Source organism: Struthio camelus, chromosome 1, assembly GCF_040807025.1.
Source record: "Struthio camelus isolate bStrCam1 chromosome 1, bStrCam1.hap1, whole genome shotgun sequence".
NCBI lineage: Eukaryota > Metazoa > Chordata > Aves > Struthioniformes > Struthionidae > Struthio > Struthio camelus.
This window is the reverse complement of record NC_090942.1, coordinates 209,239,919-209,255,347: the sequence shown is the minus strand read 5'-3', so window position 1 is coordinate 209,255,347 and position 15,429 is coordinate 209,239,919. Positions and strand designations below refer to the sequence as shown.

The window sequence follows — 15,429 nt, the reverse complement described above, 5'->3', positions numbered from 1 at the left end:
CTATGTAGAACACAAATTACCTTTTGCCTACTACAGGGTTCTTCAGACACATCAGACAAGATATTTGACCTTGAGTCTAATCTAATCTACATGTCTTACTGATACTTTTCAAGTAAGAGTAGCCAAAGTTTCCCAGGAGTGAAGGAAAAACATATTCATACAATGAATACAAGGTATTCTAAGTTTCATACATTTAATTTTTTATCAGAATAATATATTTGGTATAGTGCTCATTGTAAATACTACATTGTTTGTCACACTACATTTGGCATTAGACCTCTTCAAATATATTTAACAAATTGTTCCATAAGTAATAACTACATATAAAATATCTTCATTGAATTAAAAAAATCCATATGTATTATCTTCATGAAATACAATATATACATTACGATCCTATAGTTTTAAAGTAAGTCAAAATTGGGGCTAAAACAAATTCACAGTGTCCATTTTACCTCTGTAATAAAAATCTTAACTATAAAAGTTCCTGGATCCAAACTGTGTTTACTTACCTTGAGTGCTATTTCCTCACATTAGGCTTATGGAGATCTTTTACTCTGACCTAGCACTAGACTGTGTATCCAAATTGTACATTACAACGATCAAAAATAAAGACTTCCTTCTATAGAAAGCGAGTTTTGAGTATAATTTTTACCTTGAAATTCTGGCCAACAGATTTTCAAAAGAGCTTGTCAAAGCTGAACAACTAGTTTTGAGCAGTATGATCTGTTATGTGGTCTTTCACTGAGCTGTGGGTGCTCACTGCTTCAGAAAATCAGAGCCTAAATATTTCAAGAGGAAACTCAAAATCAGAGGCCAATTATGGCCTAGAGAGATAGGTGGGAACTTTCTAAGAGTCCAAAGTTAGCTTCACTTTGACCTCCAATGTGAGATAACCCCCAACTGCCTTCATTTTCTACGCTACGGCTAACACAAAAAGCAGAGAATTTCTGCTTTCTGCTAAGACCAACCAGTAAGGTCATCTCAGAGTCTGCAGTACTCCCTGTTTATCCCTATAGGAAATACTGCAGGTTATGAGGTAATGCTTTTTAATAATCAAAGGCAAGTTATTAAGTTGGCTAGTCTGTAGCCCACAGTTTTCCAGCCTAATACATTGTGGTTTTTAATAGACACTGTTCTAGTACCTTTGAAAATCTCTTTTTTTTCCTCCCTCAGAGGAAACGTCCTTAAAAGTTTCTAAACCCTGAGTTCATTATGCCTGAGGCCCACAGTACACGGATTGTCCCACATGCTCCATTAGTGGCTGAACTAATAGGCTAAGCATAAGGCTAAGAAGTTCCCCAGAATCATGACAAATATCTTCTGGGAAGGCCGACCTTCACAATAAATTAGACTGCACTCCAGGCAGGACAGAACCCCTCCCTTCTATCTATTTATACGTTATCGCGTTTCAAATAGAGTTTTAACAAACTTTTTTTTCCCTGAAAATATGCAATGCTTCACCAACAATTTTTAAAAAGGACCGTCAGTTAATTCTGCTAGAAACTAAACTAAATACTTTAAAAAATGATCTTCTTATACCTCTAGCCTAAAAGGGAGAGGTGGAAACATTCTGATACATTCCACAACAAATAAGTTTCACAAAGCTAATTTAAAAGCAAGTACTGACAAGCCATCTTTAGCCTTGTTTCCTACACATAAGGCTTTGACGCATGTGTTACACATCTTGAAGTTCCTGTTAAAAAACCTCAGAGCCTTTTCATTAATTTTAAGTAAATTTAAAGAAGAGGAGAGATCCCCAAAATAATATGTGCTAGGAAATACAGCAAAGACATTGAGACTTCTCTAAAAAAAGGTCAAGGACTGCAATTCAGTACAAGAGTAGCTTTCGTAGCTCCCACTGCTGTGGAACAACCTGTTTTCTTTTGCGAAGGACAGATTTGATCAAATTTCAACTATTTAAACAAGTTTTCTGTTTAATTGTCCCAAATGCACAATGTTCCTGGAATTTAGAGAAAGGGTTTCCATCTCACAGTTTAGTTTCTTTCAACTTCAGTAAAAAAATTAACAGATTTACGTTCAAAATTCCTTGCATCTTGAAGGTTTTAGTTCACAGCATAAAAGCTGGAGACATCTGGAATTCTGAAACAGATGAGAACTTCAAGGATAAATTATATTTGGATTAAAGGAGTTCTCTTCAGGCCTCAGCAAGAGCTTTTCAATAAACTTTGTGAAAAATATTTCTTTCTTAATGCACTACCTCCCAATATAAATTAGGTATCTGATAGGACAGTTCAGCGATGACAGAGAGAAGTAGGGAAGAGTATAACACAGTACTCTGAGTATCCAACTACCTATCTCTTCAAGGAAACATTCAAATAAGGTTTTTTTTTTTTTTTTTTTTTTTTGCTCATTGGGAATGATTTCTTTTGGAAAACTAAATTTTGATACAAATATCTAAAAGCCTGGAATTTTCCTCTTTTGCTTCATTAAACTAAATGTATGAATGTTTACAAAAGGAAATTTGCAAAAATGACAGGTTAATGCAGGAAAAGTTTAGTTTTATGCTTTTAATCTCTAATGACTGGGCTTGTTAAGATTCCACTGGCATTCTAAAAGAGGTAAGCTGAATATTAGAATGAGCTAAAACTAACTCTTCTTGAGCAGGTAAAGAACAAGTAGACACCTTTCCTCAAGTGATATTTCTTCTCTACCATAAACACAGAGGATTTGCCACTGTGGTTTTTCAATAAAGAGCTGGAATGATTTAATTTCTTAAATCGGTTGTAGAAATGTGAGCTAGACTTGAGAAAAACAGAAATATGGCTTTCAGTGAATTGTTAACATGTTGTTGCATTTCCTAAATGTTTAGGCTATCTCTTGCTTTCTTCTTCCTTAGAGTCAATCGACAGTTTTTCCCCAAGCTTCCTTATAAGCTCTGCCAGGTCTTCTGAATTTTGAGTTTTTTCTTCAAGGAGTTCATAACGGAGACTCGAGATGTCCTGTTTAATTTCCTTCAGTTCACCTGTAGGAGACATTAGGTCACACTGTTAAGGAACGAAAGTAAAAATAGCATATCCAGTCTCAGTTACCATAGGCTACTTCTGTATTTCTCTACTGAACCAGAAAAAGTGGGATGTTCTGTGGCCTGTTGGTGAATGGTGCCTTGTGGACTGGACTATGAAGATGCAATACAGGACATAGACATGTCTGAAGGCTTGGCCGAAGGTTCAAGATCACACCAGTTCACCAAGCTGCTTGTGAGAGGGTGAGGAGCCAGCCCACAGGTGCCTGAGCCCCTCTGGCCAACAGCAAGGCCTCGCATTGCTGGGAAGAGAGCTTTCCCCTCCTCTTTCTGCTGCACTCAGTGTTTCTCCAGCATTGGAAGGACGCAAACAAAAGAGAATATTTCTGTGAAGTGCATTCACCGGGGAACTGTGAATGGTACCATTCTGTGTTTCCAGCTGACAAATCACACCAAAAAGAAGCCTAAAGTATGTGAATGCTTCCCTTATAAGCACACCTGTCCACACAAGCGAGAATTCATTTGAGAGTGCCTCCAAAAAGCCCTCAAAAGCCAAAAAGACTGCAGTAAATATAGCTCTACTACAGGATATGCATGGGTATTACTTGAAGGGGCTACACTCTTGACATGTGGGCACTAGGCTGGTGATAGCATCTGCTGGGGCAGCAGAGATCCATAGCCATATATCTTCTTTAATTTCAGTTTCACATTAATTTTACATCTTATAATTACAAATATGTCAAGCATATTTACAATCAAGTATTTTGAAAGCATGTTTTCAGGCGGCATATGTAACCATTTTAAGTAGCTTGTTTTGATTCTCTGATTAGAGATAAACTTGCAATCATCAACAAACTCACCTTCATTGACTTCATCACTTTCTTTATCTATCTGAGCTTTCAGTACGTATCTTTTAATGAGACGCTTCATTATTTTCTGTGAAGAAGAAAGAGAAAAAAAAAGAAAGAAAAAGATTTTCTTAGCTGGACTTTATAGTATCGCTATGAAATTTCAATATATGAGCTCTGTAATCTTCTCTTGCATTCAGATATTTCAGTCTAGCATTTGCCCAGGGAAAGGGATATTGTCTAAAAATCTCTGCTTTCATCTACACTAGATATTTAAACTTTATTATCCAAAATATATACATGTAAATAAGCTAGAGAACTAAATATATCTTACGATGATTAGCATTCATAAGTTCAATTTAGACCACTACTGGAGTCTATGAAGATGATTAATATCAGTTGCAGCTTGGCTCTCCATGGAGGTGAAAATATCTAGTCTTTATTGTTAGCAGAGGATGATAATGACCTTCATCAGCGGTGCTAATTACTAAATCTTTTTGCAACCAGTTTATTTGAATTTTTTTATTCAATAAGTTATTTTTTCCCAACATGAGACACAGAGAAAATGGGACCCACATTCTAAGAGTCATTTAGGCACCTCAGCTGGGACTCATCTGACCAAATATAGATACTTTATAATGTAAATATCCAACTGCCTTTGAGGTTCTATCTCTGGTTTTAATAATTTCATATGATGTAACCCATAACAACACAATATTTTTTGTTTTTCACTACGAGATAGAAAATACGCATAGGTTTATGTGTCTGCTTTTGTCTCCACAGTAATAGACCTGACCAGAGGTCCTTGTGAGGTGAATCATCTTAGATTAGTGGTTCCAGAGCATCATTACAGTCGTGTTTGCAAGGTCAATAGCTGTGCTGTTTACTGTAATAATCTGACAGTGTTTCAAATACAAAGCCACATGTTCTCATGTTTATGGGATAACTCTGTAATCTTAATATCTATCACTGCACCATAAGGTAATTGCCTACAAAAAGGTCAGTTTTTGGAATAGACCTGTACAGACACCACAACGTAAGAGCGGTGCAGGGCTATCCTGCCCAAGGAGGCAAACTTTTTTTTTTATCCTAAAGTTAAAAAAGACATTGATACTTAAGTCCAGGCTTTTTTCTATAGCTTTCTGCAGGATTCAGATGGCCCTATTGTACTGACCAAGTAGCTCTTGCTTGTTCCTTCCTACCTGCTTTGTAGTACTGAGAGGAAGGACAGAAGTAGCCTCTGGGCCAGAGTAGCTGGCCTTTCTGCAGGCTGTGCTGGATCTCTTTACAAGCTCACGCATAACTGTGCAAAGGCACCTTGCAGTCATTTGTGAGTCAAAGAATAAGCAGAATGTACCAGTATCGTAAAGGACTGTAGAGAAACCAGGCTGCAAGTTAGCTGTAATTTGGGGCTGTTAGTACAGAAATGTGGCACAAGAAGCTAAGTGGCTTTACCAAACTGACCAGGAAAAGATTTTTCATCTGTTTTTGGTTTTCTTAATTTGCACTGTGCAGTTGAGGACTGAGCCTATGAAAGTAAAACACTTTTTTCAAGCTCTTTAAACACTGCATTATGAGGGTGGCATTTAGGAAACAATCAAGAAACAAAAAAACAAAATTACACTGTAAATACCTAAGTCGTTGCATTTATTTTTGACATACATAAGATCTGGGCATTCATTCTCAGTTCACATTGTTTAACATAAATTCAAAACTATCCTACTGCTGTCAGTCTGACCTGCCAGTTGTATTACTTCTTTATGTTGTTTAAAAACAAACTACATTTTACCTGATACTGTCTTGGAGGATTGTTTAAACTGTTTAAGTGGATTTCATCTGAGCTTCTTATACTTGACTGCTCCCTTTGACCAAGCTGAAATAGAAACATTACTCATAATAAGAAATAAATATAGGAATAATACATTTAAATTACCTCATGCAAATATCACAAATGTGATAAAACATTAACTTTTTTTTTTGAAGTATTCAATTATGGTTCTAAAGTTTTGTACCTTTGCAGTCAGAATTTCATCACATGAGCTCAAATGAACTCCTTCGAAGACTACGGTGTAGGAAAATCAGGAAACGGGAAGCTTTCTTGCTCTGCACGACACTCACTGCTGCTTGCATCCATGCCCAGAAGAGCAAGAGCGAGCCCTACCGCGCCTCGTGGCCATGCTGGCCATGCCACGCTCCTCCAGTGCTGCTGCGGCGCAGCCTGCTGCAGCTGCAGAAGACGGGGTCAGCACAGGGAGTGAGAGAAACCAGGAAAGAGAAGGAGAAGTGGCAAAATTGCCCCTTTACCTTCTTCCTTGGTACTTACCTGTAACTAATGAAACCTCCCCTACCACCAAATACATGAGCTAGCTTCTCCCCCTCACCTGCACTGATGACTGAAGGTTAGTGCAGTTCATGTCAGGAAGCGCCAAATCATCAGCAGATATTTTTGAACAGCATTTTCTTTACTAACCATGCTGAAAGAAGGGACATCACTCTGAGCTGGAGCACAGTGCTTGCAGTAGCTCGGACTCACATTACTGATTTATGCCTTTGAGAAGGACTACAGCACCATGAAATTATGAACTGACACTCAACTTGAATGGTTTGACTGCAATAAGAGTCAATAGTAACTGTCAAAATGAAATGCGTCATATTGCAAGAAATAAAAAAAAAAGATGAAATATAAATCATGACTGATCTAGATGAGGAATAAGTGGGACTGTTATCAAAAAGTCAGTTCTCTGCAATTGTACATGGTACAAGAAAATTATTACTTTTTAAAAAAATAAGGTTATCCTTGCAGTGTCTCAAATCCTGTGGAATCATCTTGTACTTCCAGTGAGATTTTCTATATTGATTATCTTTGTGTTTTACTGTATTGAGCACTTAGAGCCAAGCAAACTGAAGCACTTGAGAGCGTGGTAGGTAGTAGCAGGGATACACTAGGATATGGCTGGGAAGTGAAAGTAGGGGAGGGTGAGATCTTCATGCAGCTGTTCATGTCACACGATGTGGGAGCCAGCACTACAATCCCTAAAGTTAATGAAGTCTGAAGCTTCCCTGCAGCCATTCCTCCTACAACCCTACAATCATTATATCCTCCTGAGGTATAATGGGAATTTCTGGCTGTGGTTGAGCTTTGAGAAGAAATTGAAATAGGAATATGGAACATGCGATAAATATTCACCTGACGTCATTTAGAAAAGGATAAAAATAAATGCCTCAGCAGAGGACTTTATTAGGGCTTAGTTCTAACTTGCATTACGTGTACCAACACAAGCCAAAGCTAAAATCACAGATTTGAGAATTGTATAGGTCCAAAGCTGCTGAATGAGCCATCAGATGCAGTGGCTTAATCAGCAATGAGGACATAATTAAAATTCTCCGCTCTTCTAGGTCCTGTGGACAGTCCAGGTTAGAAGTTTTCTGGTTTTCTAGAATTCTAATGACTTTGGAAATTCTTGTTCATTAGAAAAAACATTTACAACTTCTATATAAATACACTTTAAAAAATATTATTTATCTATTCATGCTACATTTATTTGAAATATGCAAAAATAATAACTGAAGATATACACTACCTGATTAATATTTATTCCTGATATATTAAACTGAATTTGGATGAAAATTTAATTAAAGACGTATTAAAAGAGCAATTTATTATTGCTTTTTGTTGCTTGAATAAAGCTACCTTAAATGTTTTCAATCAGTACTGGAAAATATAATTTTATTTAAGCATGCTTTCTAACTTAAACTACGTTTCTGATTTATTTTAAAAAAAATAGTGAGTAGTGAGTTTACATGACTGTGTAACCACTAAGCCTTGCAGTATTTCACAACTAATAAATATCACTCTTTTGGGTCTCCTGCTTTTTTAAGCTCCTGGTGTCTTAACTGTAAGTGCTCTACTTTTGGAAATAACGTGGTAGAATAAAATTAAGACTACGCTTCCTCTGCAAAGGCAGAGGAAAATCTTCTTGTCCAAAGCTGCTCTAGGAGGTAAACTCTGACTCCAGCAGCACAGCCAGTGACCCAACTGGTCTGGAGCTCTAACTTTCTTTGCAACAGTGATACTGTTCAATAACACATTACTTATCAGTTTACACATAATCTGCAAATGCAAGTGTAATCTGTACTGCTGGTTACCAGTTTCAAATTTATTTTAAGTTAGATCATTTTAAAAGTTTAAGTTTAACTAATTTAAATCAGATGATGTTTGGTGGAATGAGTAAAATGAGAAATGGTAAACTCGCAAATGCATATTGTACCACAAAGACATATTGTAACACCCTTATCTTAACCCTGACACTTCAGAAGTCTGAATTTTTTTGAACCGCATAATGTACTTTTAGTTAACTAAGGAGACCGCAATTTGAAAGGAGGCAGGTAAATCGAAAGTGTGTTACTATATTAAATCTGCCTATGTATAACTATAAAAGGAGAGATCATTTATTGGACAGTACTGAATGACCACTTGGTGGCAGGAACTGCCAAGATTTCATTATAACTTTGTTTCTATATAGAATTTGTAAAATCTCTCTAAGCTTTGTGCCTATGGCTTTTCCTCTCCAGAAAACTACTACAGGACTAAACTAAGTTTGCTATATTAACGGCTGAACTAGTATTCATATTTTTAAGTTAATATCTATTGAAAATCAGCATATAAGAAACTGAAGGGGAAAAAAAGATAATTTAAATATTCTAGTGATATAAACCCCAACAAAAATAAATCTCCTTCAGGAGTACTGTGAGAAAGGAGAAATGCAGTATGCATGGACCATTGCTCGTAGAAAAAAGCTTTATTGTTTCAACTTGCTTCTTATTAGGTCAATCTCTAATACTACTCGAAAATCAATGCAATCACTTAGAACAGTCATCTGTAATTACTGTAGCCGTTTTGTGTTGCACTTTGTTAACATTTCAGATCCAATTGTCAGAAGCAGCTGCTGACTTCGAATGCCAGTAAATCGTATGGACTCAGACGAGAAGTGTGGATTCCCAGAAAATGACTCAGTTTGAACTCCCAGAACCAGAGGTCACTTGTGAAAATTTCAGCAATTGTGTTGTACATTAGGAAAGTAAGAATAACAATTTTTGCATTGTTTGAGTGAGGGTTTAGAGTGAGGATTTGAGTAAGGGATTTTTAATAATTAATTGTTCCTTATTTTTTTCTGAAGGGTGATGTTTCAAGAAAATGGCTTCTATAGAATATCTGCCACTGCTGATTTTTTGCTCAGGAGGATGAACAAGTTCTGCAACTCTCAGACCAAAAACCTTCTCCTTTACAAAGTTATTTTTCCATTTAGAATGAGACTCTAAATAGATTTCTTTAAATAAACTTTTCTTTCTTTCATTTATACCTCCTCTATTCTATTTTAGTTTCTTGTTCACTTGATGTGCAAAACAATAATTCTAGCACAAAAAAGAAGAAAGCTCAAGGTTTCAAAAATCAGCCTGTAAGAAAACATCTTCAAAATCTTTCTGCAGATACGTAGATATGTCTCCACAGACGAGATTCTGGTGAGTTACCTTCTGAGCCTAGCCGTGTAAATCGCTTGCCACTTGGCATTTTCAGCATCTGGCTTTGTTTTCTGCCTGTGGAAATCAGGGCAGATCTGGCTCCAGACGCAGAATTTCCACCATTCCTCCATTAACTTGACTTTTTACAGTCACGCCGGTGCTGCTGCTGCTTCTGCACTGAGGAGTTGCGGGCTCTGCAGCAGAGATGCTCACTGGCTGGGTCTGTGTCCGTGCATTAACATTTCTGGCACTGCAATGACATTACTTCTCCTGGTAAGCTGTTACAGGCATCCCGAGTATGACTTTGGCCAGAACAACCAGCTCCTTCACTAAATGCTCCTACACACTGTTTGGCAACTGGGATGCTCTGGAGACCACTGCATGCAGCAACCCTAATTTGGGGGTAAAACTGTTTGAATAGGGATGAGCCATTCCCAAGTTGGCCTCAGTGCCCAGAAATGCTCCCAAGAACTTTTAATTTACTAACACTGACAAAGCCACCAAGTCTTGGGTCTGATCTTGCCAGATCTTGTATGATCTTCACACAGGTCATTTTGCTTGGAGTCGCTCCTCACATGAGTATGGCCAACTCAGAAGTCACAGCAGGATCAATCCACTTAGCGCTGTGGTGAGCCCAAAGTCAAAAAACAGGAAGCCTGATAATGTCTTTGAGAAGATGTTATGAAAACCCCACAACAGCAATAAATCATCAATAGCAGGTCAAAATGTAACACAAAGAGATTTCATTTGTTTTTCAGAAGTGCAAAGGATTGCATATAATAGATTCAGGTAAGGTCAGCTTCACAGTGTGTGCCGCTCCAAAATGTAAATAAAAATGCAATCATCTGGTAACTCTGCTGGAAAAGCTGAGAAAAGAATAGATGTGAGTCCAGCTTCTTTTCTGATTTGCAAACTAAGAGTTTGTTTAATTTGATTTGGAATTTTACAGCTACTTTGGTTGGGAAGTAAACATATTTCATTTAGCGTTTGATATTCTAGAATCTGCAGCTAGCGGAAAGCATTAATATTTGAACTAAAAACTACTAAAAACTAATGCAGGGTTAGAAAAAAATCTGATAAACCAAGGCAGCATCCTCACAGCACTCTTCCCCAGATGCTCCTTCAAAACTAGACATAAACCTTACTTAGGGTACCATCTAGAATTGGTTATTATTGCAATTTGCACCTTTTTAGCCACCTGAATTGTTAGATTTGAATAAGTTTGGGGGAGGAATGATAATAACCCAGCTTCTTTTTTTAGGGTGCAAGAATGGAATCTCAAGAGTATCTCAGTTATGTAGGAACATAAGTTTTATTTAAAAGACTCATTAATAATGAGGTTCTTACTTATGTATGTCTTTAAAAAGTCATAAGTGAGATGAATAAGAAAAAGTAAATCCATTGATTTGTCATTTCTATCACCCAATTTGAAGTTTACATGTGTCTCCTTAAAGTCATGACTTTTCAGTGACATCCTTCTCACCCACTGAAGTTGTGAAATCAATTTACATCAAGCAGCTTGAAAAAAATGTTTTGCAAATGTTGCAGTCATTAAAAACTCGATGAAATGAAGCATCACCTCTGATGGGTATTAATACATTACTGGGATGAGATTTCACAAATAAAATGACGTGAGATTTGTGAAATGCTAGAAGAATTACCAGCAGCATACAAGAGACATCCGAAGTCAATAAAAAGCTTGATTTTGGTGGCAGTATTCATATTGTCTGTGTGTGTTTTTATAATCTATTAAGTATTTCACCAAAGGCAGAAGTCTGTAACAGGCACAGACTTCTACTGTTTTTCCATATAGCTCCATTTTTTTTTTCTTCTAAGATTACAACTACTTTTTTTTCTCTTTTAGTCTTCAACTGGGAACATTAATATACAACGTGATGAGGACAGGGAAGGCCAAACAGCAAGAATGTAGAGAAAACATAGAAAGAAAATGAGCAATGACAATGGAAGGAGGAGAGCTAAACAGAAGAGATATGGCAGGGAAGGGACAATCTGGACCATATCTGTCATGGAAAAACTTGTTTGTCACATTTGTAACAAAAAGCTGACGCAAGTGCCTAATTTCTTTACTGGCCCCCCAATCAAGTGCCTAGAGCCACAGAAACAAAAATTATTAACCTGGAACAGGACTTTGTTTAGTCTACTGGCTCTTTTAACAACTACCCGCTCAAAAAATTTCCAGAAATGACGTTTGATTCTGCCATCTGTTTGTTTTTTTGTTTTTTTTTGACAACTTGTAATTCTTTTTCTTGTGAATATTATGGTACCATATGCTCACTTATCTACTTACTAAGAATGATTAGTCAGTCAGCTTGTAAAACTTGTTTACATTCTTCCCCTATGTGTTATAATGCCAGTCTGCACACTTCTAAAATCACCTAATGCGATGTGCATTGCCCTATGTTCTCATAAAGTAATTAATTTAATTTATACCAAGACACTGCAAGGTAAAGACACTGAGTATAAACTCTTTAAATATGCCTATTAGATACAGTAATGAATCAACTCCAGTGCTTTTCACTGTACGTGTCATGTCAATAAAACAGATTACAGAATGCTCTAGAATAAAAGCTGCTGCATTCTTGGTGGAAACAGAGACGGCCTACAAGGGGGGAATTTACAGACATTCCCCAGGCAGGTAGGGGTGGTGGTAGAAAAACCAAAACTCACCTAAAGCTGACCTTTAGGAGGGATATGAGGGCAAAAAGAACTTTTACTGTTACACTAGTAGCAAACGACTGAACAAGGAAAATGCAGGCCCGCTGCTGAATGGGGCATTTAATGCAGTGACAGGTGACAGGTACAACTGAGGTACTCAATGACTTGTCTGTCTCAGTCTTCAGAGATAAAGCCTACCAGGCCTCTGTGCTTAGTGAAGGGGCTCAAGGAGGAGGATGTGGACCAGCAGTGGATGAGGGTTGAGTCAGGGGTTACTTGAGGAAACCTGACCCTTGCAAATCCATAGGACCCGACAGGCTGCATCCAAGGGTGCTAAGAGGGCTGCCTGATGTCCTCACAATACTGCCATCTATCATCTTTGAAAGATCATAGAGACTGGGAGATGTTCCCAATAGCTGAAGAATGATGAATGTCAATCTCATCTTCAAAAAAGGCCAAAATGATGAACTACAGGCTGCTCAACCTCACTTTGGTACCTTGGAAAATAATGGAATGATTCCTCTTGGAGCACACTTCTGGGGACATGGAGAAGAAGGTGACTAGGAACAGCTGGCATGGATTTACCAAGGGTAATCCTGCTTGACCACCTTGATTGCCTTCTTTGACAAAATGAGTGCATTGGTGGATGAGGGAGAGTAGGAGAAGTCATTTACTTTGATTTATCAGGGCTTTTAGCGCTATCTTGCACAATACTCATGTATCCACATTAGGTGGTTACAGTCTGGATGGGTGGACAACAACATGGGTAAAATACTGGCTGGACAGTTGGGCTCAGAGGGTAGCTGCTAATCAGTCATCTCTACCTAGAGGCTGGTAATATGGGGAACACCACAGGGGTCCATCCTGGGACCTGTCCTCTTTAACCTCAATGACTGGGAGAGGTGTCAAAGCTCCTGTCAAGTTTAGGGACAATATCAAATTGGCAGGGGATCAGCTGATAGGCTTGAGGGCAGGGCTGCCATCCAAACTGGAAGATGGGGCTGAAAGGAACCTTCTGAAATTCAACAAGAACCAATGCAAAGTCCTGCACTGCGGAAGGAAGAAATCCCTGCAACAACACTGACCGGAGACCGGCTGGCTGGGGAGCAGCTCTGCGACAAAGGCCCTGGGTGACTTGGGGGAGAGCAAGAAAGATGTTCAGAAACCGCAATGAGTTTAGTGGAGGGCCACCAAGATGGTTGGGGCTGGAGCACTTTCCCTGTGAGGAGAGGCTGTGGGAGCTGGACTTGCTCGAACTGGAGCAGAAGCAGCTTTGAGGGAACCTGACAGTAGCCTCCAGTGCCTACGGGAAGGTCATCAAGGAGAGGGAGCCAGGCTCTTCACAGCAGTGCATGGTGGGACAACAAGACACACCAGGCAGAAGTTGAAATACAAGAATCACACAGAATCACAGAATCACAGAATGGTTGAGGTTGGAAGGGACCTCTGGAGACCACCTAATCCAACCCCCCCTGCTCAAGCTGGGTCCTCTAGAGCACATTACCCAGGCAGGTATTGAATATCTCCAGAGAGGGAGACTCCACTACCTCTCTGAGCAACCTGTGTCAGTATACTGTTATCCTCACCGTAAGTTATTCCTCATGTTCAGATGGAACTTCCTGTGTTTCAGTTTGTGCCCGTTGCCTCTTGACCTGTCACTAGGCACCACGGAGAAGAGACTGGCCCCATCCTCTTGACACCCTCCCTTCAGATAATTATACACGTTGATAAGATCCTCTCTAAGTCTTCTCTTCTGCAGGCTAAACAGGCCCAGCTCCCTCAGCCTTTCCTCCAGTCCCTTCATCATTTTTGTAGCCCTCCACTGGACTCGGAGAAGTTGAGATTGGATATAAGGAGAAACTTTTCCCCATGAGGATGGTCCAGCAGTGGCATAGGTTGCCCAGAGAGGTTGTGCAGTCTCTGTCCTTGCAGGTTTTCAAGATCCAACTGGAAAAAACCCTGAGCAACCTCGTCAGATTTCAGAGCTGACTCTCTTGTGAGGAGGAGGTGGAACTAGACAACTCCAGCTTTAATTATTCTGTGATAGGAAGCAGGAAGAACTCTAAATTTAGAACAATTTTTTTTTAATTTAAGTGATTATAAATGTGGAAAAGTGGTCACATTAAAAAAAAAGTAAGAATTTCATTCTGTTTCTACTGACTGACTTCAGAAGTGTCACTTTGGACTGAGTAGATTGGGAAATTCATTAGAAAAACAGGTCAACATCAACAATGAAAAGTGAAAATTGTTTTTGTCTTTTAAAATCAGTATACACACTATAAAGTTACCTTGTTCATCTCTGCATCCTCCTGAAAACTTTTCTTTTGGCACAGAAATGGTTTAGAGATCCATTTTTTGATTCTTAGTAAGAGGTACAGCAAAGATTTTGGGCTTGGCACTAAGTTGAAGGGTACAGGAAGAGTCCTCCCTTCTTCGAAGTAAGAAAACCAAAGTTTAGCCCTTGCAAATTTCCACTCTACATCAGCATCATCCTGTAAAACCAAAATATTGCTATTAATACAATATTCATACCATTTTGACTATTGAAGAAGTTGCAGGTAAATTTTATGTGTGTTTTGAATGTAACTGGTTGAAGTTAATCTCAAAGAGATCAAGAGCTTGTTTATAATCTAGGAAAACCAAACTTCAAAGAATGGAACTTTTTTATTAATCCATATAAAGTATTGTAATTGCAGTAGAAAAAAGAGGTTTTGATGCAAACATCCGTAACTCCTCAGTGAGTGTTATTAGCCTGCAACACAGGGTCACAAAGTGAGACTTTTTGTTTAGTGCCCTTTGTAGGCAGACGGATAAGAACTAAGGCTCTAACTTAAAAGCACACAATTCAGTGCCTGATTTAAACCTTGATGGCAACACTCAAACACATTGTCTAGTGCTTGTCTGACAAGTCACTTGCTTGACAAGTCACTATCTTGTTCAGTAAAGAATATGGAACAATTATTTGTTAACATAACAAACATGTAAACAGCTCCTTGAGACTACAAGTTCTGATTTCTTATCTCTTCTCTTTCTTGTCTCTTCTGCCATAATTCATATCCTCCATTATCTTCTTTACGAAGAAGACACAGCATCAGAATTTAAATAAGAATTTTGATCTAATATTTTGAATATGAAGTAAAAAAAGAATGAAAAAAAATGATGATTCCTATCTAATTCTTTTCACTTGCTGAAATATATGATTAAACCAGGCATACTGTAATCACAGTGTTTTATCTTAGGCACTTACAATGGCCAAAACACTGATTTTATTCCTCTCTGTAAAGCTCAAGTGGGTTTTCTGAGGAAAGGCTTGAGGTCATGCTCAAGGACATGACTCAATATTAGTGCAACTGTTTTTAGAAGCCGTTTGTATTCAGTTATTAGATTTTTTGGCTAATA

The 15,429-nt window shown here is 38.2% G+C and overlaps 1 protein-coding gene across 2 annotated transcripts in view; it reads right to left on the bottom strand.

Moving 5' to 3' along the window:
- Positions 1 to 241: 241 nt before the first annotated feature.
- Positions 242 to 15,429, bottom strand: part of TRPC6 (transient receptor potential cation channel subfamily C member 6) — a 108,578-nt gene continuing 93,390 nt past the window's right edge. For both annotated transcript variants that reach the window (XM_068930397.1, XM_068930398.1), the window contains exons 9-12: positions 14,319 to 14,522; positions 5,624 to 5,707; positions 3,847 to 3,922; positions 242 to 2,986 (exon numbers count right to left, since the gene is read on the bottom strand). In XM_068930397.1, the coding sequence (XP_068786498.1) occupies positions 2,835 to 2,986; positions 3,847 to 3,922; positions 5,624 to 5,707; positions 14,319 to 14,522 (516 nt within the window). In that variant the 3' untranslated portion in view covers positions 242 to 2,834. The remainder of the gene's footprint in view (positions 2,987 to 3,846; positions 3,923 to 5,623; positions 5,708 to 14,318; positions 14,523 to 15,429) is intronic.